This window comes from Rhineura floridana, chromosome 4 (assembly GCF_030035675.1).
Source record: "Rhineura floridana isolate rRhiFlo1 chromosome 4, rRhiFlo1.hap2, whole genome shotgun sequence".
Classification (NCBI taxonomy): domain Eukaryota; kingdom Metazoa; phylum Chordata; class Lepidosauria; order Squamata; family Rhineuridae; genus Rhineura; species Rhineura floridana.
Genome location: NC_084483.1, coordinates 176,478,950 through 176,505,694, shown reverse-complemented (window position 1 = coordinate 176,505,694; position 26,745 = coordinate 176,478,950). Strand labels below are relative to the sequence as shown.

Genomic DNA, 26,745 nt, shown 5'->3' with positions numbered 1-26,745 from the left:
CCCCCTACCCCTGACCATGTATCAATGGTCCTGTAACTCAGGACAGCGCTTCATGCTTCTGATGTGCAGCACTGTAAGTCCACAAAAACTAATGCCAAAATAAATTTGTTTTGTTAAGTCTTTCAAGGTGCCAAAAGACTCCTTGCTCTCTTTGGTGCAAGAAGTGAACACGGCACCGCTCTAGAAACGGAGTGTATGTGGCTTTCCTTAAACAAAGTGACCCAAACGTCTCTTTTTACATAATCAATATGCGTTCTCTTTCTCTCTGCCTCTTTCTTGTGCCTTATCTCCGAGCCGAGGAAGAAAACGAGTGACACCCGCCGTGCCGCCACACATCCACACACCCAGCCGAGAAGCTGAACGGCAGAGCTTGGCTCGCGCTGGGTGGCTACAGCGGCGGCAGCAGCAGCAGCAGCGCCGAGCCGTTTGACTGACAGCGGGAGAATGTGTCATGACCGTTGGTCTGGGCAATGGTGTCAACCGCCGCGCCGCGCGCCGGCCGAAAACTAAAAAGGAGGAAAAGAAGAAAAAGAGCTACCGCCGCACTTTCGAATCTGGCCGCGCGGAGCTGGGAGGAGGAGGTCGGGAGGAGGAGTCACGCGCAGCTTCGCAGCTCTGGCACGCTCCACTCTGTTTTACACCCCCCTCTCTTCTACCGCTGCCTCCTTCGGCCCCCACCCTCGGGCGCTTTCCTTCCCTCAGCCGCTGTTTCTTCCAGGCTCTGCTTGACAGGGTGCCTCCTACGTGAGTTCCACTTGGTACGGCCCACCTGGAAGATCATGGCGATTGATGGTAAGTAGGCCAATAACGGGCTGTTCTCCTCTTGAATAACCCCCTCCCCTCCCTTCACCTGGGCAGCGGGCACGGGGAGCGAGGGGGAGGGGCGAACACATGCGGGGGGGACGCTCCCTGAGGAGAAGTGGCGAAATAAACAAACACATAAATTAAAAAAGAAGGGGGAAGGTTGATGATGGGGTGGTCCTGGGCTACTCCCAAAGTCAGCCGCAGAAGAACCATCGGTAGGTGCAAAGGGGCGCTCAGGCGGCTTTCCCCTGTGGTGCCAGGTGCTGTCACAGCCCGACCACAGTGGCAGCGGTTGCCCCCATGGAGTCGACGCTTACAGAAAGCGAGATACAGCATCCACCCCACCCTAAACACACACCGATATACTGGTGGGCGAGGGTACTGTTAGATGTTTATATGGGTCTGCTGGGTTTCTTCATTTTACCTCTTCTCCCCTTCTGTGTGTTTCAATATAGGCGACTCTCAACCAAATATAACAATGAATCACCTCTGGAATAGTAGTTGCCACACTAATTCCATTCTTTACCATTTTACTTGTGAGTTATGCTGGTCTCACCCACCCCACCCCAGTGCTACAGGCTAGAGGGGCATGAAAAAGAGCTGGGGCAGAGGAAACCTATTTTCTTCTCACTTCCACAACCTCCTTACAAACCTTTTGCTGTTTGAATGCATGTCTGACATAAATAAACCCACTGTCTGAAAGTCTGCCCTTTTCAACCCCTTCCTCACACACAGTTGGCTTCAGTTTGTGTTTCCTGGCTGGAAACAAGCAGTGTTTAATACCCCTTTTTTCCTGCCTGCCCCATCCCCTGGAGATGGTGCCCTCAGCCCTAGATACAGCCTGTTGTGTGTGTTTCCAAGGTCTGTTGCTCTTTCTACATCATAATAATGAATAAGAGAAGGGGTAAAAAAAAAATTCTGAGGAGATGGTACAACTCATGGAAACACACATAGCATAATGCTCTACCCCGGGAAGACTTGAGAAAGTGTTTATCAGCTGCTTCACAACTAAAAATCTACAAAAAGAACCAAGCTTCTCATTTCCTAAGGAAGGTGGTTGTTGGTCTTGCTATATTCTGTGTTTTTAAAATATATCTTTTAATTTTTTGTAGAATATGTGACTACTCAGTGCAGTTGGTTGATACCAAAGGAAGGTGAAAAAAAGAATCAGTTGCTATTGAAGAGCTGGAACATGTCATTATTAGTATCATGTTCATTTTTTTGAGAGTACAGATTTAACACTCCTAATATCCATCTGTGCTCTCTACCTGAAGCTAACATTTGCCCAAAAACGTTCCTTTTACGGCTTGTCCTTGCTTCTATCCTTTAAGAATAGTTTGTTGTTTTATGTATTTGACATGCAACATATATATCGTTGGTATAGTGACAGCCATAAGTCCCAGGTACTTTGGTATGGCTTACTCTGATCCCATGTAACTCACAACCTGAACCAGATCTCTTCCATGTAAGTTGCTGTGTGCAAACGGTTGTGGTTATAAAGAAATTCACATGGGGCCACTTGCAGCAAGATTTCATCTTTCCTTTAAGCATCACAAGTTGGAATAGAAGGCGTCTATATAGTTTCTAAAACAATTTTTAACTCATGAAGATATGATAAATGTCATTGGGAACACACTTTTTTTTTTAAAAAAAAAATTATAATTACCCAATTGTAGAGAAGACTTAAGTGAGTCAGCTTACTGCTCTACCTAGCCAAGAATTCTGTCTCTGACAGAGACCAGTTTTATAGTCTTAGGAAGTGTGTAACAACACATGATATTAATACAGTAGCACAGTCTCTGTTGATCACTTCCAGCTAGGCTGCCTGATGTTTTGGCCTGTCTCAGAAAAGGGTTGCTTGTTTTGATTGAATTAATTAATAGTCATTGCCATCTTCATTATCCTTGTTTATCTTGTAGACACTGATTTTCTTTGTGTTCTCCTAAATGAGAGAGACTATCATGCAAATGTCTGAATATATCTTATAGCTGAAAAAAACTATATTCTCATTCATCATATTTAATAACAATCAAGAAAACACATTTATTAATATCTTTAGCATTTTATTGCAGTTTTCTGTCTCGAGATACTTCTTTTAAGTGCACTTATCAGAGCCAGATTTTCTAAAGATTATATCTATTAGGGATATTTGTGAAAAGTACTAAATTAAATATATATATTTTAAAAGAAAATGTTGAGAAGATTCTGTAATGATAGTGAATGGCTCTAGGTATTAATTCCCTTACTTGGGAATACAACAGAAATATCAGTGATGGGCCCTTCCGAGCCCCTGGGCTCTTGGCAGGTGCCTAACCACTCCAGTCCCTGATGCTGGGTCTGAAACCATAGTTTGGGGTACCTGAACTGAGACTAGAGTTCCTCTTGGCACTCAACTTAATAAGTTTGCTACTGTTTCTGTGGTTGATTAGTCTCTGCAGGTGGAGCAGTGGTTGTTACTGGGGTCCATCAATTGAGACATCACACCAAACCATGAGCCCAAACCAGGGTTTGCAAACTTGCTTCAAAACATGCTATGTGATTCTGGTTTACTGACTGATTGCAAAAGATGGTTTGTAGTTTTAGACACCATGTCAAACCAGAGCCACAAACCGTGTTTGCCAGATGATGCTGGAGGACATTTCTAACACATGGAAAAAGGCCAATTTTGATTCAAGAGGACATGGAAATGGTGAGGTACTATAAATATAACTATAACTACCCCAGTCTTTGAAATTTAGAATTTAAGCAGCATATTTATCTATAGCTTCATTTTAAAGCTTCATTTTATCTGTGGCTTCATTGTAAATGGAAGAAGGGAATTACTTTACAAGCATACAGAGAAGCTTTATTCTACATTTCTTGAAACATTGCTGAGTTTGGGGCTGCATAAACCTGACTGCTGGGAGTAATGATCATATTTTATAATACATGTCTTATTATACAGTACAGTACAGTACAGTATTATACAGCCACGAGAGTGGCTGTATACTATAGCCAGCATGGATTTCCACAATGTTAAATTGAAAATACCACCCATGCCATTCTGCTGCTTCCTATAAGCTCATTTTAAAACAAAACCTTACCAAACTGAACTCAGAAATGCTTGCTTAACAACCCTCTAAATTTTCATGGCGATATACAAACAGAGAGAATAGAGAGTTCAGAGTATAAAAAGAGAGAGAGAGAGAAAAACAGCCTTTTTTCTGTCAGTGTTCTCATAGTTTGTTGAAATTAATTAAAAATCAGCCATGTTCACAGAGTAGCTGTAATACGATTACTGACCTTGCCCCAATCTCTGACCTTCATTGCAGTTTAAAAGTTAAAAAAATTGCCTGGCTGATTTTTAATTAATTTAATAAATTTTGCATTGGAGTAAATGATAAGGCCAGGCATGCTCAGCAAGAACCAACTGTCAGTGTTCTAAAAGCCAGACTCACAGCTTGGCTTGGCTAATCAGGGGGTCACACCCATGCTAGACATTTATTTCACTTCAGACAGTCATGACTTCCCCCAAAGAATCCTGGGAAGTGCAGTTTGTGAAGGGTGCTGAGAGGAGACACCTGTTCCCCTGACAGAGCTCCAGTGGCCAGAGCGATTTAACAGCCAGCCACTCTGATTGAAGCTCTGTGAGGGGAACAGGGTGTCTCCTAGCAACTTGCGACCCTTCACTAACTACACTTCCCTGGATTCTTTGGGAGAAGTAATGACTAAAGTGAAATAAAGGTCTGGTGTGGATGTGGCCAGGGACAGGTTTGGTTTAAATTTAGGTGGGAGGCTACATATGCCTGTTGTAGAATAAAAAGGTGGGGGGATCCCTGAAAAACAATGATATTGTTCACAGTATTTTCCTTTTGGAAAGGGGCTTTCCCTCTGCCCCTTGGTGCATTCAGTATAGTTGCCCAATTTCTTTGCTTTTTAAAGTTTGATAGAAATATCTGTCGGCTACAGGTACGTTCTTAAACTGCAAGGGTTTTTTTTGCCTATTAGTGTATAGTATAGTATAGCATAGTATAGTATAGCGTTGCAGGCATCCACAAATCCACACTCCAGGGATGAGTGCAGACAGCAGCACACAGCCTCAATTCCATTGTGGTTTTTGATCAAGTAAGAAATTGCAGGAGTCGCTTTCTGACAGAGGGAGGGCGACCTCTTACCCTTGTTCCATACAAGTGAGACATGATCCTGCCTCTCTGCCATAGGACTCGAGAGGAAGTGATTGGTGGCAACCACAAGTAATGGCTGGCTGGTTAGCCAAACCAACATTTTTAGACACCTGAATATTATAAGTGTACAAATAGCTTTTGATGGAGTTACTTGCTGTGTGGAACAACTCACTTTCATTAGCCTGAAATTTCATTCTGCCCAGAAAAGCTCTCTTTGTATAACTACAAAGCTTGCATACTTAAGTGCCAAGTTAAGTTTTTGCAATGTAAGTTATCATTTATATATTTCAAATCTCATGTAAGCTTCTATGGAAATAGAATAAGAGACTAATAACTCCAGTTTAATGTTGCAAGTACATTTTAAGGTCTTTCAAATGATTAAAAGGGCTAAGATGAGTTTATAAATATTGAAATATATTTTATAGTTTTTCTACTGCTTAACTGTCTTTCTGTGAACAGGTGGTGAAAGAACCTGTGGCGTACATGAACTAATTTGCATTCGAAAAGGTAAACAATTGCTTTGAGTACTTTAATTATTGAAACATTTGTGGGTTTTTTGTGGATGATTTAAACAGGTCTGCAAGAGTTATGGAAAGAGCAATCCAAATTCTCCTCATGCCTGGCTGGGAGAGGGAGGTGGAGGTGTCCTTCTGCCCCACTCTCCCAGCTTAGCTGGCCTCCTGCCAGCTGCTGAATATGCAGGTGGGCGGGAGGCCCATTGGTGGTACCTTTACCAGTGGCGGGCAGCAGAAAGCCCTGAAATGAGGCATTTAAAGGGTGGGGAGGGGCCAGTGCTGGATCCCAAGCTAATCTCACAGCTGTTATACAACAACATTAGGCCTGATCACTGCGCCAGCCTGGAGGTGGCTTTTCAGTCGGGTCTGAAACAGGCCTGATTGCCCTGTCCTCTGTTCTGCTATGGCTGCTGTGTGTGGCAGGACTGTGGATGTGGTGATGGTTCTGCCGCTCCTTAAAGCCCTGCTGGAGGGTGTGTGTGTGTGTGAGTTAGGATTATGCTCTAACCCACAAAAATGTGCACTAGACTGCCTGACTATATGTAACTATTTGAAATAAAACTAGACGTAAATGTTATTGTCTGGTTTGTTACGACTGCTTGGCTAACCCCGTCTTGGTTCAAGTAGAACCCAGGAGTGCAAGGCCAGGAACTAAAACTCCTACCCCACACCCCTCCCTTTTTATGGCTGGATATGTGTTTCTGAGGTATTGTGCAAAAGGCAAGGGTAGCTGTTAAGACACAAAATTAACTAAAAGCTACTGAATACGTGTTATCTTCTCCTTGGCAGAGTTCCCTCCCGTCTAGCAGAATAATCCCATTGTTCATTAGATGTAGCCTAAGTTTTCTCAGGGTCAGCAAGAACATGCATGCACGTGCGCGTAAAAAACACACCAGACCCTCCCTCCTTTGCAGGGGTGTGTGAGAGAAAAGGTCTTTTTAAAACTGAGGCTTGAAATCTGGAGAAGGAGAAGAAGGGGGGGATGGTGATCTGAGCTCCAACATGTGTAGCCATGCTCAAAAAGAACACATCGAGGGACGTCAGGAACAGAACCAGGGAGAGAGTCTGGGTCTCGGTGCAAACCTTGAGACTAAGAGATTCCTTCCTGTTCCCACATCACTTCAGCTGTATTCTACTGCCCATTCCGAGCCTAGGACAGGTAATCTTTCCTACCTGTCACTCTTTATAGTAATAGGGTCCTTTGATCTCTTTAGCTTAAAGTTATGAATGGGTTAGGATATTAATTATTAAACTGCCACACACCCAGTATTTTTGTAATACTATTGTGCTCTTTTCTCTCAATAAAAGAAAGCTTTGCTTTATTGTGGTTTGGATCTGCAATTCCTTGGGTTATATATGCACCATTTAGTCACATTTCAGGGCAAAGCACTTGTTTTCTCCCTAGCAAAAGATCACCAGTGTCCAGCTAGAGATGCCATAACGCTTGGCCAGCTTTGCGTCGATGAAGTTGGTGGAGGCTCCACTGTCGATTAAGGCAGTAGAGTTGAACATCACTCCTCTGGCAGTTGTAATTCGCACAGGTAGAACCAGCACTCCTTTGGAGGGAGGCTGGGTCATTGGAGGGCCTTTGTACAACGCTGCCCCCAGCCCACCGGCCTTCACGTGGACTGGGTGTTCTAGTTTTCCGACGGCTCTGTCTTCCCCTTCTTTAGCCCACAGTCTCTGGCCATATGACCCGGCTTGGAACAATAGAAACATAAGCGTTCTCGGCGGCGTCTCTCTTTCTCCTCTTCCGAGAGCCTTGGTCTGCCCCCCCCCTGCCCTTCGGTCGCACTACCCGTCGTTCCCGAAGTGGAGGGATTCTTGCTGCGAGGCGCCGAGGCGGAGTATCTAGGGGTCTCCTGTCTCTTCTCCAGGCGTCTCCCCTCCAGTCGGTGATCGATCTGCAGGCACAGCCGAATAAGTTCTGGCAGGTCGGTGGGGGGGGGTGGTCCTGGCCAGTTCATCCAGGATCTCCGCGTTCAGTCCGCTCCGGTACATGAACATCAGGGCTGCCTCATTATAGCCAGTCTCTTGGGATAAAATTTTAAATGCATTGGTATACTCGGAAACAGTTCCTTTTTCTTGCTTCAGAGCGCCTAGCTGCCGCGCTACAGTTTCCACTCTTTGCGGGTCTTGAAACATCTCGGTCATTTCTTGTATGAATCCTCTGTATCTTCCTAGGAGAGCATCCTTTCTCACCAGATACGGAGTCACCCACTTTGCAGCTTCTCCCTCCAGGAGGCTGATCACGAATGCCACTTTAGCCCCATCACCCGGAAATTCTGCATTCCTGACATCCAAGTATAGTTCACATTGAGCCACGAAGGTTGCCAACTGATCACTTTGTCCCGCATACTTTGGGGGTAATCCAACGGGCACCTTTACCGCAGCGGCTGGAGGGGCGGTTCGCATCCGATCGATCGTGGCTTTCAAGGCCTGATTATCCGTTTTCAGCGCCTTGACTGCTGCCAGCAAGGATTGAACATCCGTCTGTAAATCAGCCACATTAGTCCTCAAGAGTCTCACTTCTTCCGTCTCAGAAGTGGGATTTGTTCCCCCCTCCGCTCCCTTTGACATCTTGTCCTCGTCCTGTGGAGAGAGCGTTGAGAGTGATTTAGGTGGCTCTGTCAAGCTGTCAGGTCCAGGATGAGACTGCGGAACCAGACCAGTGGGTGAAAGCAATTCAGTTTTTATTGGAGTGACATCCACACAAACGCTGCGCCTTCTCATAAAGCGCCACTGACTTACAGATCCTGCGACATGGAAAGATAGTTGACAGAGCAAAGTGCACTTTCCCGCCCAACTCTTAAGTAGGACCCAAACGGGCGCGAAGCCTTTCACTCCGCCTCAATCCACCCTCAGGGGCCACCTGTCTCCCCCTCCCCCTTTCTTGTCTCTTCACTCGTCGTGGAGTACGCGGTGAGGGGGGAAGCGCCGGCCCCTCCCCTTCTGAAGATTCCGACTCCGGTATGGGCGTAAGGGGAGGTCCGGGCGGAGGGGGAGGCGTGTGAACTTTCAAGGCTGGCTCCGAGACTCTGGCGCTCCCAGGGTCTCCGTTGCTGGGCAACCCTATCTCGGGACATTCCTCTCCTTCTCCTTCGCTCAAGTCTGACGGGGCTCCCCTCCCCCTCGTCTTCTGACTCTAAATCCCCAGGACCCCAATTCCGCGTCCCGACATCGGGCTGGCATGGGCAAGCTGGACTCACTAGGTCTGACACTGGGCACCACAGCATCCTTCATTTGGTCTTACTCTTAAAAACATAGGGGGTGGCTGACTGTGCATGGACATAGCTACAGATGCTCATTTTATTATTTTTACTTTTAAACTTATCATTTTCTACAAAAAATGGTGCTTATTCTCAAGTAAATGTGTTTATCATCAGGGCAGCAGAAGCAGACCACAATTTTGTTCCTGTAGTCATGCACAGCAACAGCTGCAGCACTAGGGGACTGAAGAAGACCTGCCCTGGGAGTGTGTATCTGAGCATCTGGGTGCTTGCTGCTCACTCCTTTGGGTTGCTGTCCCTCAAGACAGCTAAGTCCCTGGTAAGTGCTGCAAGGACTGGGACCCCCTGCCTGACCCTGGCTCCAGAGAGAGGCCGCAGCAAATCTTGCAGCCTCTTGCATCAGCTGCTGGCTGGGTCAGGAGGCATAAAAGCCCAGCTGCCCTTGGGCGACAGGTCCACTGCGGGCAGGGTTGCCCCTTGGGGATAGGGAGTCCCGAGGGTGAGGGCGCTACCCCCTTATATTATCTTTTCTTTTTTTCTTTTTAATTTGTTTTCTGTTAAACCAATCTAGAGGAGATTGGTGGTGGGGAGGGCGTGTGGTGCATGTGTAGTTCCTGCGCAGATGAGAGCCTGTGCAATGAACTGAATGATAGGAGAAAGTCACCAGATGCCTTCAGAGTGAGAGTCTGTAACTGGCAGAAGGCTGGCCCTTCCTGTGAGACAGGAGGGGGAGTAGATCGGCCATTTGTGAAAGGGTTTGAATGGGTATGACCATTTCCAGTTCTCGCAGAAGCATACTGGAATAATTGGCTCTGGCAGGTTTTGTTTGTGGGCTCGTGCTGGGTCCATATTAGGTGTTTTGGAGGAGTCTTAGTACGGAGGAACATGGGTAATGCCATCCCAATGCCAGTGATCATGGGTAGAGGGAAATATAGCCATGGGGATGTGGTGAATTACCATAGAAGACGAGGGCAAGGCTATCTGCGCCTTGTTCCTTGCTGCCACTCCTCATGGATGGGTTGCTTGTTGCTCATCTGCTGTGCCCACTGGCCTGTGTGTGTTGTTTAATGCCAGATTGGTACACAATAAGACCACTGTCATCCATGATTTGATTGTGGATGAAGGTGGCGATTTGGTGTGCTTTACCGAGACACGGGTGGGTGAGCTGGGAGGAGGTGCAATTCAATATAAACAAGTGTAAAATTATGCATATTGGAGCAAAAAATCTTAATTTCACATATACGCTCATGGGGTCTGAACTGGCGGTGACCGACCAGGAGAGAGACCTCGGGGTTGTAGTGGACAGCACGATGAAAATGTCGACTCAGTGAGCGGCAGCTGTGAAGAAGGCAAATTCCATGCTAGGGATAATTAGGAAAGGTATTGAAAATAAAACAGCCGATATCATAATGCCGTTGTATAAATCTATGGTGCGGCCGCATTTGGAATACTGTGTACAGTTCTGGTCGCCTTATCTCAAAAAGGATATTATAGAGTTGGAAAAGGTTCAGGTGAGGGCAACCAGAATGATCAAGGGGATGGAGCGACTCCCTTATGAGGAAAGGTTGCAGCATTTGGGGCTTTTTAGTTTAGAGAAAAGGCGGGTCAGAGGAGACATGATAGAAGTGTATAAAATTATGCATGGCATTGAGAAAGTGGATAGAGAAAATTTTTTCTCCCTCTCATAATACTAGAACTCATGGACATTCAAAGAAGCTGAAAGTTGGAAGATTCAGGACAGACAAAAGGAAGTACTTCTTTACTCAGTGCATAGTTAAACTATGGAATTTGCTCCCACAAGACGCAGTAATGGCCACCAGCTTGGATGGCTTTAAAAGAAGATTAGACAAATTCATGGAGGACAGGGCAATCAATGGCTACTAGCCATGATGGCTGTGCTGTGCCACCCTAGTCAGAGGCAGCATGCTTCTGAAGACCAGTTGCTGGAAGCCTCAGGAGGGGAGAGTGTTCTTGCACTCAAGTCCTGCTTGCGGGCTTCCCCCAGGCACCTGGTTGGCCACTGTGAGAACAGGATGCTGGGCTAGATGGGCCACTGGCCTGATCCAGCAGGCTCTTCTTATGTTTAGGCAGGCATCATCTCTGTTATCTTTTCGGCGCCTTTTAAAGACTTTCCTCTTTGAACAAGCCTTTTAAGTTGAGACCTGTCCCAGTCTGTGTCTGTGTTGGAATTACTTTTAATATGTTTTTTTATTTTAAATAATATGTTTTTAACCCCTTTTAAAGATGTTTTTAAAGCTTTTTTAAAAAAAATGTTCTTAAAATTGTTTTGTTTTAATGTATTTTAAGGTCTGTTTTTATGATATTTTGATGTGTTTTTAGTGCTTTTGTTTGCCGCCCTGGGCTCCTGCTGGGAGGAAGGGCGGGATATAAATCAAATAATAAATAAATGAATGAATGAATGAATGATAGTGTTATGATGTTAAGTGGTTTTAAATGCAAAACTGCATGTGTTCAGATTATTTTCCCCCCTCAACTGTATTTGATTATATTTTGCTCTGCCTTATCAGGAACATAAAAGCAGACGTAAAGCATGGAACGATGGTAGGAAGATGAAATGTTAATTGTGTGCCTCACAACTGAAGCATGACTATCTAATGTCCCCCCTAATAACATGCAATGCAATCTTATAACACTTACCAGAGAGCAAGTCCCAGTGAAATAAGTGAGGCTTAGTTCTGAGGAGACATGTAGGAAATTGTGCTAAATGGATACAGTCATAATTCTTGTACACACTTAGCTGGGAGTAAGCTGCATTGAACACATTGAAACTTCTTAGTAAATATATGTATGATTGTGTTGTAAGTTAAGACTTTAACTTGCTTGTTTTGTGCTTACTTAATAGTAATATGAACTAATGAACTTAACAGTAATATGAATTGATTTGAATTATATTATCAGTTCATATACCACTGTGGTGTAGTGGTTAAGGTGCTGGACTACGACCTGGGAGACCAGGGTTCGAATCCCCACACAGCCATGAAGCTCACTGGGTGACCTTGGGCTAGTCACTGCCTCTCAGCCTCAGAGGGAGGCAATGGTAAACCTCCTCTGAATACCGCTTACCATGAAAACCCTATTCATAGGGTTGGCACAAGTCGGAATCAACTTGAAGGCAGTCCATTCCATTTCCATACCACCACAATATCTTATATTGTGTAAAACACATTTCACAGTGTTAATTATGTTTTTGTGCAAGTCTTAATTGCTTTATAGAATCAAACTTTATATTATACAAAGGCTTGTTTTTGTGTACATCTTCATTAAACATATAGAGTTTGAAGCAAAAAAGTAATTCAATGTCTTCCCCTCCCCCTTTTCATCTAGTTTGTAGACCTGCTGGGTGTAGTTAGAGTACATGAAAGTGCGAAGGATGGTAGAGAACGTGACAAGCACCTTTGACATAGGTAACATGTCTCAAAAGAAAAAAAAGCAAAGTAATTAACTTTTACTATTGAGTTTGTGGTTCAGATATATGAAAAGAGTAAAGATAACTAAGATTTCTTAGTTTCAAACTATGGATAAGAATCTTTTCTCTGAAACCAAAATTGTATAGTGTAAAAAAAGTTAAATACTGACTGTATTTGGATATTGCAGTGAGCCATGGTTAATTCACCGTGAATGTGCGGATGACTCCAGTTTTTTTCTTCTAGCACAGATAGGAGGAACAAACCACAGTCCTTGGCTTAAAGTTATGTCTGAACTCGCGATTGTGGTTTATTTTTTTCCACATGAATCACAATGTGAAGTCAATATTTGTTCTTGGCTGTCTGATAGTGGCTTGTTCAAACAAAGCAAACCACACCTTGTAAGTTTGTATGTAATGCTAAGCCAGTGATCATGGTTTGTTGCTTCTGGTTGTGCTTGGGGAGGGGCAATGCTGGAATCATCTGCGTGTTCTGATGTGGAAAGAGGGACAATATGTGTTTGTATGTAACTATAATAAACTAGACATTTAGAAGTGTTATAAATAATTAAAATATGTAGTGCTTCAGAAAATTTTAAAATAATTTTTTTTGAAAATTATTGAGCTCCCCAGAGCTCAATATAATATAAAAAGTTCAGCAGTAGAAAAATGTTTGCTGTGGAAGTTCTTTTCTTGGAGGTTAAGAAATATGTCAGGGATACTTTAGTAACAGCATTTCAGCTGAAGGATCCCTTTTAAGCCTATTGTTATTTGTGGTGTGGCTCACTTGCTTAAATTATCTGGCTATTTTTATGTAACTTGTAATTTGTCCTGATAGTGTGATATGGGAGTTGGTTCATTAGATCCCTTTGAATACTAGTAATGTTTGTTTACAGGATCCTTCTGAAATCAATGGATAATGTGGTTACTTCTCACACTGTGGGCTGGTGTGGGAGTAATCATCCCATCAAACTGTCCCCTGTGGTTCCTAGAAATAGACACTACTGGTGCGGTATGTGATTCAGCTACGCAGAACATCTCCCACATTTCAGTTGTTGGTAACATATAAATTGACCCTGTTATAAATGAGACAATGCAATTTAGAACACACCAGATTAATACGTTAGAAATGTTGAATAATGTAGAATATGAAGGATCCTGCTTAATGCATGTATTCCATTCCCAGGGGTTCTGTGGTTAGATAGCAGCAATTAAATGTTTCTTTAAATATTTTCATTGTATTATGGTGATTTTTTTTGTTTAGTCTGAATGTCACCAGAGATTTTTGTTGGATATAATCAATCATCTTCTGTTGTTAATAGTTACTTTACTTAAAATTTTGTGATTCTTAAAAAAAAGTTTTGCTCCAAGTTCTGTGCACTTGCATATCACTAAAATGAATAATAAGTTTATATAGTTACATTAACTTGCTGATTCCTAGAGATAGAACTTCTTTTAATGTAAAACATTGTTATTTAATGATGATAAAGGATGGGAAACCTAAATCTAGCAATGACTACTCATGAGAAAAGCTTGTTGCATGAGTTAGTGCTAAGTAAAGATGATAGTGAAGCAACATTACTTTTTAAAAATCTAAAATTGTGTTAATCTTTACAAAAGAGAAAAGTATGATCCACCCTAATCAAGCACTTTAAAGATCTGTTAATTTCAGTGGGCATTAAGCACATGCTCAGATATCTTCCTTTGATATTAATAGGATTTAAATGAATTTAGCTTTATCTGAATCCTACCTAGTATTCGTGGTCCTAATTTAGTGAGAACTGAAATAAAGCCTTGGAAGTGTAGGCTTCAAATTTTGTAATCTAGTTGACCTATAGTGCCATCTAATGGCTAATTTATGGAATGAGTAGAAAACATTACCATCAAACTATGGTCTAATAGTATCATGAATAATATGCATAAGGATTCCCTTTATGAGCTGTCTTTGGCGAAGTCATACCCCTGAAGTCAGTGGACTTAAGTTAGTAATGACAAACTTAAACCTATTGATTTTGAAGAGCTACTCTCAGGATGACTTAGCTGGATACAATCTATTTTTAATGTAAAATATCTTTAATAAATGTTTCCATATTTCCCTAATTGCCTGAGTGAGGACAGCAGTGACAAACACTTTATGAATGTGTGTACACTGGAATTATAATTGCAGTGTAATTAGAGTTCTTTAGAACGTCATCTCATAAATCTCACATGCTGTCTCAGAACTAATTCTCTGTAAAAAATTGAGAGTAGTCTTTTCATTTTATTTTTTTAAAAATTCATTTACGCAACAAAAATCTAACAGTTTCAAGAGTAGTATTTTTAGTTTGGTGAGCAGTACAAATTGTCAGTACTCTGAAGCTGTCAATAATTAGTAAAAAGTTGCTTTTTGCATGGAATGAGCTTTTAAAAAATCTATATCTTACTATGTACTACTGTGAACTGCTAAACTATAGTAGTAATAAAGGAGATCTCCCATGTGTTTTAAACATGCAAGCCCAGCTCAGGTTACCCCTGGGTGATAGAGTTCTCTTGAAGGCTACAGAAGTTGCAGTAGCCCCATATTCTATCTCTCACAACTTAAGTCAGGGAGAGCACTGATATGCAGTGTGTCAGCATGCCTGGATAGCTGGCATGTGTGACGTCACCTGCTATCAGCACTGCCTGACCAGATAAGGCTTTAAGAGTGCGGAAAGGAGTTTGGAGAAGTGAGGAGCTAATAGGAGTAACTTGGGTTTACCCAGGAGTAACTTGGGTTTATTTCTGATTCAGACCAAGGCAAGCGGTGGCAAACTCACCCATCTCTAATGTAGAGTGCTATTTTTCTGCTTGCGCAAGTAATTAACATTAGCTCCGGGAATACGTCTCTTCCTCATCTTCCTGTCTCTACAGCCACTGCTTTCCTATGCCACAGTTTCAGCGATATCCAAGATGTCTGTTCCCTCTCTGGGGGTGATATCTGACATAACATGTTTATGGCAGATATTCATTCTGTCTCTATGTTAAAGGTTGACTAGTTGATTAAGCCAAGAAAGCAAATAAAGAGCTACACATATAGCCAATAGTTAGTGATGGTGTGTCTCCAGTTGGGACATGTACCCAGGCAGAAGGAAATAATGGTTGTAGTTGGAATTTGTAAGGGCAAGTAGCAGGTGACAGAGAGTAAAAGAAGGAAGGGAGAAGAGTAAATGGAGTAAAGGGTGATTAAATACCTTTGATTAATGATTATTTTTAGAAGCAATTAAGTCAAAACTTTCTAGTATATCTATTTTAAATTTTTGAAATGTATACTATTGAGAAATAAAAGTAGTGGCTTAGTTTGGTGAATTTACATTAAACACCTTCATTTTAACACTATAACACAGTATAACTTTTAATATTGAATTGATTTTTTAAATGTTGAGTATGTTCATTGACCATCATTGGTTTCAGATCAAGTCCGTACCTGTTTAGCTTGTTTGCGAGGCAGATAAGATTGCATTGCCAACATTAATAATTAAACTGTCATTGACATACAGTGAGATAAATATATGGTTTCATACACCATTGGGGCAATTGAACAGTCAACACTTTATGTAAGTAAATGCTATTTTAAAGCAATTATCCTTTCTTACAATTATAGATAATTGTTTTGGCTTAATGCCATTCATACTGCTGCTCTAGAATATACTTTTGCAGTGTGTTTGAAATTGCTTTTGGAAAGACATTAAAAATATAAAACATATACTGATTTTCTGGCATAGAAAGCTAAAGTCTTAGTATAGTGACATTTAATTTAGTAAGTTTGTGAATACTATTTTTTTTAAAGTAAACTTTATGTCCTTTAAATTCATTCATAGTATTGATATGGTTGGGTACAATGTTTTCATACTGACAATGCATTATGGCATAAATTTCAGTGAATTTCACCTGTTATTTTGTGATGAAAAGAAAGTAATGTTTGTTAAATTACTTTTGTTCACTAGGTACAACTTAGGTTCGATCTCATAAAAACAGTTCCAAGATAGTAATTCTCACATGTGTCGTTTAGTATTTTAAGTTTTTATACATTTTAGAAAGCAATTAATGTTCTTTTGGGTCATTAATTGAGATATAACTTTAGATATATTTTAAAAGGAGTGCATCCTTTGTATAATTGTGATAATTTCCTTATATTTTATTTGATGAGACTTACTAGTACTTTCTGTTCATGGACTAATGTTTGCTTAATATTTCATTTATGAGAAGTTAAATCCTTAATGTTAGAAAGAATGCATACAGCACAATATACTGTACTGCATATGACCTGTGATAGGGCTATAGAAATGCTAGTTGATGCCATTCTTCTTCTTTATGGAGTCATAGGTTAATAAAACTATCAGAGTAAAGTCATGTCTTCTTCAGATGATATATTTAGGTTGTTTAGAGTCTTAAAGATGGGTTCATGTATGCAAATTGATACAAGACCAATAATTTCCAAAGACTTGCATTTAGTGTTAAAGTAGATGAATAATTAATTAGTCTAGCTGAAGCTAAAGTTTCATTCTTTAGTTAGGTATTAATTGCTGTGTTCTCTTAACCTCAGAAAATATCCTTCTTTGAAGCACTGTCCGAATGGGATCACCCTTTTTTCAACTGTAAAGTATAGCTTGTTTGTTTATTAGCTTAATATTAAGTTTAGTGTTTAATGTGATAATACCAATGACAATTATAGATTTATAGATATGATAGACATCACTTTTAGATACTGGTAGAATAACTCCTGCTATAAAATAACTAGTGATATTCACAAATTTAAAAATATTTAGTTAATTAATCACCTATCTTTTTACCATTAATTAATATTAAAAAACCTAATATTGTTTTGCATTTAGATACTGGTAGAATAACTCCTGCTATAAAATAACTAGTGATATTCACAAATTTAAAAATATTTAGTTAATCACCTATCTTTTTACCATTAATTAATATTAAAAAACCTAATATTGTTTTGCATTTGGGATTGTAACTGAGTACAAAAGATATAAAATAGGTATCCTTTTACAATAAGAGGGTTTGAATTCAACTGATCTGTAATGTTTCAGTCCTGCTCACTGTAGGGAATTCAGTGTTTGGCACACAAGTGCATAGCCCGGTCTTTGGAAATATTCATCCCAGGTGTTATCCAGATCTGCTTCCATCCTTAAGTGAAGCACACAGATTCCTTGGTAGCTGGAAAACAGGAATAAATTGTTAAATTGTTTTTATATTGTTTTAAATTTTAAAATTGTGTTTTAAATTGTTTTTAAAATATGTGTTTTAAATTGTATATTTGTTTTAATGTTTTTGATTGCTGTAAACTGCCCAGAGAGCTTCGGCTATGGGGCGGTATACAAGTGCAATCAATCAATCAATCAATCAATACCTACCTACCTACCTACCTACCTACCATGACATTGCAGTCCATTAAAGTAAACAGGGGCAAATGAAGTACTGCATACTGAAGGTATTGACTCCAGTGTGATTATAAATAAAACTCATTTAACAACAAAGTAGTTTTCATAAAGCAGATGCAGCATGTAAGGCAATGCACTGTTAATCATGTAGGGTTTAAAATGGGGTTGCATGCTAATGCAGGGTGTGGTGAAAGTGGAACTTACCAAAGTTGGTGTGGCCACCCCACAGCCTCTTTCTCTTTCACCCACACATTGGCAGACATGCACAAATGCACGCACACAAACAGCGCAGATGCATAGCATATACTCTCTCACCTACATACATGTGTGCAGGCACACACCAAAGATGTACGCAGGGCTGTGGAGTCGATATGTCAAACCTTCCACTCCGACTCCTCTATTTTTCTACTGTCCGACTCCGACTCCTTCATAAATGGGAAATGTATATTAATTTTTCTACTGTATGACTCCGACAATGACTCCGACAATGACTCCTTCATAAATGGCAAATGTATATTAATGTATTGATATTAATAAATCAATGTTAATATTAATATATTAATTTTATTTTGAAGTCGGAGTCAGTACATTTCTACCGACTCTGACTCCACCCAAAATTGCTTCCGACTCCACGTCTCCGACACCACAGCCCTGGTGCATACACTCACTCACTCACTCTCACACACACACACACTTGTGGAGGCACAAAGCACACATACCACACCAATCCCTGTTCAGGCCTCTGGTCTTGGTGTAGAGGTTTAAACCACTACAGAAAACCCAGTGCTGCAATGAGGAGTTGAGGATTATTCTTCTCTGTCTTTCTCTCTGTGAGAGAGATACCTAAAGAGGAGAAACAGCGATTTTCCTATGCATCACAGTGCTGCTCTGCCCTCTGAGTCCAGTGCTGCAGTGGGGAGGAAGAATGAGAGTGGTGGGCCTCTTGAAATGGTTTGGTGGGCCTGATCTGGCCCATGTGCCATGGGTTTGCCATACCTGGTTTAAAAAAAATCTTAACTTAAAAAGTGCATGAATAAAAGACGTTAGGCATCTGTGAGACCCTGTATGAATGAACATTGGTGTGGGACTGCAGATTACAGATACCATCTCTATGTAGTTATACCTCTATAGTATAAACAATAATCCTTAATAAGTGTTCATACTTTAAATTAGAATTGTATGGGCAGATCCTCAGAAGCCTATAATTCACAACTTTAGAGGGTGCTGTGTGGCCACAAGTCAAACTGGAGGCAAAGAAAGAGGTCAGGAAGCTGGAATGGGAGATGAGAAGTGGGATAGTTATGTGGTAGGTTCAAAAACAGGTCCAGGCCAGGAGAGGAAACTTGAGCTATGAGAGAGGTGGTGAGAGGAGCATCCTAGAGAGGAGGGGAAAAAGTTGGGTCAGAATTTAAATAAGTACTTAATTTGGCAAGACTGCCTCCAGTGAGGAAACAGGCAGCGGACAACAACCGTCAACCTCAAGACAGAATCCAGGATTATCCTCATGAGGGAGCAGGCATATGTAATTTTTCCATAGCTTGTCTACAGTCATACAGGCATTATTAGCTTCAAGACTGGGTTACTGCAATGTACTGTATGTGGAGCTTCCTTTATGATTGGTCCAGAAACAGAAGTTAGTGAAAAATGCTGTAGCATCGTTGCTTACAAGAAATCCTATCAGCATATTAAACCTGTACTGGCTGTCAGTTTGTTATCTGGCCAAGTTAAAGGCTTTATTATATACCAGTAGCAGACGGTTGTGGTCAGGTGCCACCACTCACCTGACGTCTGGTTGGTTGTGTTGATGTTTACCAGGATGTAGAGGGGAAGGGGCAAGATTGGCACAGTGTAAAGGCACCTGCAGGAGTGCTCCATTTGCATCTTGCTGTCACCTCAACCTCTCCTCTTTGCCTCCTGGTAAGCTGCAGCAATGCAGCCAATCAGAGGTCAGGTGAGCAGCAGCGCCCCACCACGCTGTCAGCTAGTGCTATATGCTATGAATACATAAAGCCCTTTAAGAGCTTGGGCTAGTTTAACTGAAGGATCACCTTGCTCTACATGTGCCTTAATTGACCAGTTTGATCTGCAGAACTTGCACTTTTAGAAATGTTTATTCTGTCTGTGTGAGGAACAGTAGCAGTTGGTGGGGTGGAGTGGGTGGTGATCTGTTGCTCTCCTGGCTTCTCAACACTATGGATCGCTGCTGCTGACCAAAGGGGGAAAGGCACGGGCAGCTTGGTATAGTACATGGTGGTAGGAGTATTGCATTGGCGCATTACATCATGCCAAACTGCCCACACCTCATCCCTTTCCCTTTCCCTCTCGGTCTGTAGCCATGACCTGTGGGGTTGGGAAGCTGGGAGAGCAATGGAGCACCACCCGCACTGCCCTAATGGCTGATACTGGCAAGAAGTCCGTCTTTTCGCATGGTTAGTCTTATGCTTTGGAACTTCCTGCCTATTAACATTACGCAAATTCCTTTGTTACACTGTTTCAGATGCCTGATTTAAAAAAAAAATCAGCAAGCCTACCCAGACATAATGCAGTTATGTATGCTTGTTTTTAATTTTTTCTGATTGTATCTGTCTATTATTGATAATTATTTTATAGCATTTTCTGTATACCACTTCATGATTCTTTTTTTATTAAGTGTTTTATAATTTTTTCTAAGCAAAATAGGTTAATTAATTAAAGTTACTGTGTTGCAATCTCTGGTCCTTTGAAGTTTTTTTGGGACGCTCTGCATGTACCAAATGCATTCACAAGTTGTCAAATATATTTCAGTGATTTGGTAAACTATGAATTAACTGGGGTCATTAGATCTCAACATGGACCAGCGATGTGCTTTTAACAAGCATAGGAGGGTTTGTTCTTACAACTTTTAGAGTGGCTGTTTGAGTACATTATGATGTGGAAGGGCTGATTCACATGGTAATTTTTTCACCCTGAAGTGAATATGGAGAAGTTCTATAAGAACAGGTTATCTAAAGGATCACCTCCTTCCATATATACTTACTTGCCTAGTCTTTAAGATAATTGGAGGTCCTTCTCTTAACTGGGTGGGTAGCCACTAGGGAGAGTCCTTTTTAGTAATGGCAGTCCAGTTATGGAATGCCCTCTCCACAGAGGCTTTCCTGGCACCTATGCTATAGTCTTTTTAGTTGGGCCTTTTAATTATATGTTTTAGTATATTTAGATCTGGGCACAAATTGCTTTCCTTTTGCTGTTTCTTTAGGCTGTTTTTAATGTAAATTTTATGCTAGTCTGTTTTTAATGGTGTTTTGGGTGTGTTTTATGTTATTTGTGTTTGAGATTGTTTTAATTTGAATTGTTTTTGCATATTTTATTGATTTTTGTAAACCATCTAGAATACTTGAATTATGGGCAATCTAGAAATGTAATAAAAGAAATAAATAAAGTCACCTCCTTGGAAGAGATCCACAAGGACAAGCTATTTTTTTTAATGGATTCACCACCTCACCTGCTGTTTCTGGGCCAGTCACTACTTTTTAAACCTTGATTGCTACACGATGATTGTGTGGCAGAGTATGTGTTGAATCCATTCACAAGAGCAGGGTCCACATAGATGTCCATGTATGGTAACTGTTTATTAACAGTAAAAAACATTCCTGAATTTCAGGCTAAAGGGTGTGATTTTAAACATTGATTTAAATGTTGTGTACATTAGTAGGTCACACTGATTATATGAAACTTAGAAGTAAACATAAAGTTGCTGTCTATGGGGAAAAAATACCACTTCCACTTTTCCAGACACTGGTCTTCAGTACATACTGATACACACCCTCCGCCCACAGAATCCTGGGAACTGTAGTGTGTTAAAGGGTGCTGGGAATTGTGGTTCTGTGAGGCGTAAATGTCAGTTCCCCAGATTCTTTGGTGGAGGTGGGGGGAAATGTTCTTTAAATGTTATTCAGATATGTGATGTGTATACAGCCCTTGATATTGAGCCAAATCATCATAGATTTCACAATTGGCAGGGTGGGATATACACATTAAACAAAAACATTCAAACAAAGCACCAGTAGTTAAACTCTATTCTATGAACTCTATTGAGCCCCCAAATCTTTTGGAATAAAACTTCCTTGACCTGATGCCTAAAAACCAACAAAAAAGGAAGAAAGGAAGTCCCCTGGGTAGCCTAGTTACCACTGCTGAAAAGGCAGTGTCCCATGTAACCACCTGGCTGAAGGGGAATATGATAGAAGGCATCTTGTTTCGTCTTCCGCCTCTTATATGCTTGCATGTAAGTGTGAGTCTGGGTGTGATTAACTAATAATCTGATTTTAATAAAATGTTTTTGCTTTCTAGTCTAGTCATTGTTTGTGTTTCTTCTAGTATCTCCTGAGGCAGTTGGATTTCTGTCAGCAGTTGGAGTGTTTATTATCCTGTTGTTGATTCTTTTTCTATATATTAACAAGAAGATGTGTTTTGAAAATATTGGAGGTTTCCCAGACCTCAATTCACGATACAATGCCAGAAAAAATTCACAGGACAAACTTTGTAAGTATCAAATTCTGTGATGTATGACTGTGAAAAACATAGCAAAACCATAGAGTAATATAATATGAATGATCTTACAAAGGTATAAAATATTAGCTTGAATAAGAAAATATATTATGAAATCCAAAATAATTTTGCACATCCCTCTGTAGTACTTAATCAGAATTGTATGGTTTGTGGGTTCTGTTAAATCTAGTTTAGGGGTTGAAATTTTAGATAGTGGAAAGTAACAAATGGTTTTATATTTCCCAAATAAAATTAATAAGAATAGTTAGATGACAGCTATCATATAGCAAGGAACAATATTTTCTCAACTAAAAGGGGCAAACTCTTAAATATTCCTGAATTTCAGTACTGATGGAATGGACCTTTTTTATTTACAGAGGCAAAACACTTAATAATCTTAATTGAACTGAACTGCATTCCTTGACCACAATCCAACAAAGACTTTGGCATGCCTAAACCCATTGATTTTACTGGACTTGTGTGTTTATCTTTGTACGCTGTGTTGCCCATGGATATAGAATTCTTATGGTCTTGGTGAACACAATGTTAAGAATGAAGTCCATACTAAGGCATGTTTCATAGTTTCTTAATAACAGAGAGAATGTGGGGTGCATGTCATTGAGTAGATCATTGTTTTGTAATAATACAATATATCTGTATTTGTAGTACGTTATTTAAATATGTTTAAACCTTTTCTTTGCAGGTATAGAGTAAAATCGAACACTTTCCATATAATTTAAATGTCTGGTTATGTTATAATTAGTTGATGAGTTTTAATATAATATTGCAAAAACAGAAACAATTGATTCTGGCTTCACGTAGAAATCATTTGCTCCTATTTATTGCTTTTAAGATAACAGACTTCAGAAAAGGATTAACCTGCAATGCTCTCAGTTTAAACTTTAAAGGATAGGATTTAGGACACTGAAGCAAAATAAATAACGAGTTTGAGGAGTGACATATTCACAAAGTAGTAGCTCTTCCTCTACAATAATTTATTAACAGACAATTGAAATATGGCATTTTTCAAAAATTTTCAACAAAATCTCAGCCTTCCTTCTATATCTTCTCTAGTTGACACATTCAGTAATGCTGTAGATGATTTAACCAGTGCTGTTGGAGATGTCAGCTATACAGTAGCTGACTCAGTTACAGAGCAGGTAACAAGCATGATCAACAGCCTTCGGACAGATGATATTGCTACCCCACAAGAAGATAAATCTGTAGCAGATAAAGAGGAAAATATAATACCATTAAATCATGATAAAGAAAAGTATATGAGAGGGAAAGGGTGTAATGCAGAAGAGAAATACAGACAAATTGATTCTTTAAATCAAAGTACAAATGATGATAGAGAATTCCATCATAATAAAGACAAAATGCAAAATCACCTAAATGATATTGAACCTAATGAACTTCTTAATGCAGAAGTTTGCAAGGCAGTGAATAGTTCAATAAAGCATGCAAAACACAAAAGTCAAACAGGAAATGAATACTTGGAAAATGTTATGTTTTCAAAAGATATTAGTCAGAACTGCAATACATATAGACCAGAGGAATCCCTTAATAAAGGACTAAATAAAGAATCGCATGCAGTGTTAGAACAATCTAAGGGCCAGGTGCATAAAAAAATGAAACAAAGATCACCAGGAGCTGACTTCCAAAACAGCAAAGAAGGGAACAGTGCATCCAGGAATTCTGAAAAAAATGAAGAGCAAACATCAACATTGCAAGAGCTAAAATCTAAAAAAGCACATGGGGTTAATGATGTAAAAGAAAAGAAATGCAAAACATTTTCTGATGGCCACAGACAGTCTGTAACAAAGCAGGAAGAAAATGCACCATCTATTATTTCAAAAGAAGTGAGTAGTAAGAAGACACCAGAGAAAGGTGAGGTGTCTTATATCATACTTTGTCAATTTGGCTGTTCCTGGATCTTTTACTACATACTTCTTTTCCCAACTGTTTTATGGATTTAATTTATAACAATCTTTAAAACAGTCCTTTGAGTGGAAACTCTCTTTTATATGTATATTACTTTCCCTTAAATTTGCTTTACCTAATTTTATTTATACTTCTTGAAAACTGGTTTTGAATATTTTTCTGTCCTGATTCCTGAATAATGCTACTCACTTTTGAATACTGACTAATCAACTTCCCCCCCCCCATTTTTTCTATTATTCTCGTGAATATTTCATACATCTTTGTATGAATTATACTGGGTGACAAGAATATTTTTGTACATGGTACTTGAATTCTGTGTTTGTTGTTTACTTTATATCAGTGGGTCAGGACATAGTGTGCAGAGGTAGATTTATTATAAGAAATAAAATCGGGAAACCTAATGTGTTTGAAGCTATGTGTAGTTCTTTGTCAGGACTGAGTAATACTTAAAAAGAGAAAATAACATACAAATCATGAAGACATCATGCGACAAGTCAAAATAACTAATCTGTTAACCGCACAGTCCACCTGGTAAATAGCCCAGGCTGAGGGGCTTCAGGATGCGGCAGAGCTGTGGTGGAGGAAGAAGGATGTCAGTGCTGTCCAGCTCCGCTGGCAGAATTCCTCCCTGGGCACAGTCAGCTCTGTTGAGATGGGCACAAGTGGAGCTAGCAGAAGACCCCCAAAAGGGGCATTCTGGTGGTGTGTCAGGTACAGAACCGAGGGAAGGGGGACTTCCGCTGCATACTGAGTCCACTTGGCTTGGTCCTATGGCTCTCTGTCCTGGCAGCCGCTATGCTGAGAAAAGGGGTGCAGAAGGAAATATGCATGTTGTTTCTATTTGCTGTGCCTTTCTGGTGCAGCCAGCATCCTCCCCTTCCAGCAATGCCTGAACAGAGGTTGGTTGTGGCGGCCCCTTCCACCGGCTCCGCTGCTGTCAGCCTCCTTTATAAGTTGGACTGCACCCTAAAACATATTTTCTCTAAAATTAGTCGAAGCATATAATAATGTCAAGCATTATTTAAAGCTACTGTGAGTGATGCTGTATACTGTAGGTATCCTAAATTTTGCAGATATATGTGAAAACGAATGTTGGCATCAAGGTATAATAAGCCCTTAAATCAAATTATAAAATACCTTCGTAAATCTGGGGAGTGGGGCCAAGCAGAGAGAGGAGACAAAACAAAAACAAATGCTTGGGGAAAAAATATCTTTCTTGATTCCAATGGGTGGCAGCAAAAGTAATGTATTTAGGAAAATACCTCTGTTCTTTCCTTTAAAAGCCTGAATATTTCTTGCTAAAAGAAACAATGTAGCCAGGAATAGTAGAAACACAAAATAAACATGTTTATGATGGTATACTTATTTTGAAGTTTGAGCAGTTGCCTAAACTTGGTTAAAATGTGAACTGTATTACCTTCTGTTTGGAAAATATATTAACAGTTAAATGTTTACCTATTATAATTTTAGCACTAATCTTTATGGTGCCATATGTTACCATTTCCCCTCCCTCTTCTTTTTTTCCTCCAAAATAGATAACTCATACATCAATAAAGATCAGCATGGTTCATCATCTGAAAGCGAAGATGAGGGGCTGGGTAAATACCATGAAGCCTTGTCCAGAACACAAAGTTCAAGGCCACCAGCAAGCGATAACAGACAACAGAAAAACTATATTTGGGAAACCAGACAAAAATATAGCCCCTTGTCTGCAGAGTATGATGGATACAGTAGTGAAGCCTCAGTAGATGAAGGTATGATGTCATTTACAATAGTTTTTACTTCATCTTATTTCACATTTATCAAAAAGCCCTATAGGTAAAGATATTACAGTTGCAAGACATTAACTCTAAAGGTACCGGTACAATTTAAACTGTGAGTTGGGCTGAAATAATTAGTGATTTGGGGGAAATCTTTTACTTTTTTATTGCTCAGTGCTTTCCAAACATTTTGTCAACATTCCTGAATATTTGAAACCTTTAACAAAAAGCTTAGATGTTGACAACTTATTGTAATGTATTGAACTGTTTTAAAAGTATGTAAACATTTTTGATGAGTTGTCTGGGATGTGAAACATGCGATGTATCACTGATCAGGTGAAGAAGACAACAGGGCTCTGTACCTTTAATAGCTGCATAAAAGAGGGATTGTCAGCAGGTGTTACTTGTGCAAGCAATTTCTGCTTACATTCCCTCTTCTACAGAACTCTTAAAGGTACAGTCCTCTTTTTTATATTGTCTCACCCAGATGGTTTGTACTGACTCTGGTTCTGACTTGGATTATTTAGAAGTCACTGTTATCAACTAAAAGTGCTTGTGCTGGCCCTACTATGTTTTTACTGGGATACCAGATAACATGACCCCTGAAAGTCATACTTAGTTGGATTATAGAAAATTGCCAGCTGAGAACTCTGGTGATGATCTGGTTGAACTGTGGAGCCATAAGAGAATTTATTTCCAGTTTTATATATACTTCCTCTTGTGAGTTTATTTAAGAACCTCATTCATGACAGAAGAAGACCAACTATTTGAAAGTTAGTTGGGTAAATTCGGGAAACACATATAATATTGATAGATGTCCTGTTGGCACATAATGTCTGTAAATCACCTTAGGGCGTAATAAGAATACTGTAAGGGCTAAGGGATGGCTTGTCCCCTCGGTAGTGGCTAAAGCATTGCACCACCTGTGACACATGATTTTGGATTATTTCTTCTACTCTTGGATAAC

The 26,745-nt window shown here is 40.3% G+C and overlaps 1 protein-coding gene across 11 annotated transcripts in view; it reads left to right on the top strand.

The window, feature by feature from the left end:
- Positions 1-440: 440 nt before the first annotated feature.
- The window catches only part of SYT14 (synaptotagmin 14), a 120,176-nt gene continuing 93,871 nt past the window's right edge, over positions 441-26,745 (top strand). For 2 of the 11 annotated variants that reach the window (XM_061625307.1, XM_061625306.1), the window contains exons 1-4: positions 441-792; positions 5,427-5,474; positions 21,904-22,068; positions 25,554-25,772. In XM_061625307.1, the coding sequence (XP_061481291.1) occupies positions 471-792; positions 5,427-5,474; positions 21,904-22,068; positions 25,554-25,772 (754 nt within the window). In that variant the 5' untranslated portion in view covers positions 441-470. Of the gene's footprint in view, positions 793-964; positions 1,020-3,381; positions 3,494-5,426; positions 5,475-11,240; positions 11,275-12,057; positions 12,168-21,903; positions 22,069-22,777; positions 23,965-25,553; positions 25,773-26,745 lie in introns of those variants that run through there. The other 9 variants (XM_061625305.1, XM_061625304.1, XM_061625311.1 and 6 more) reach the window with 8 other exon arrangements.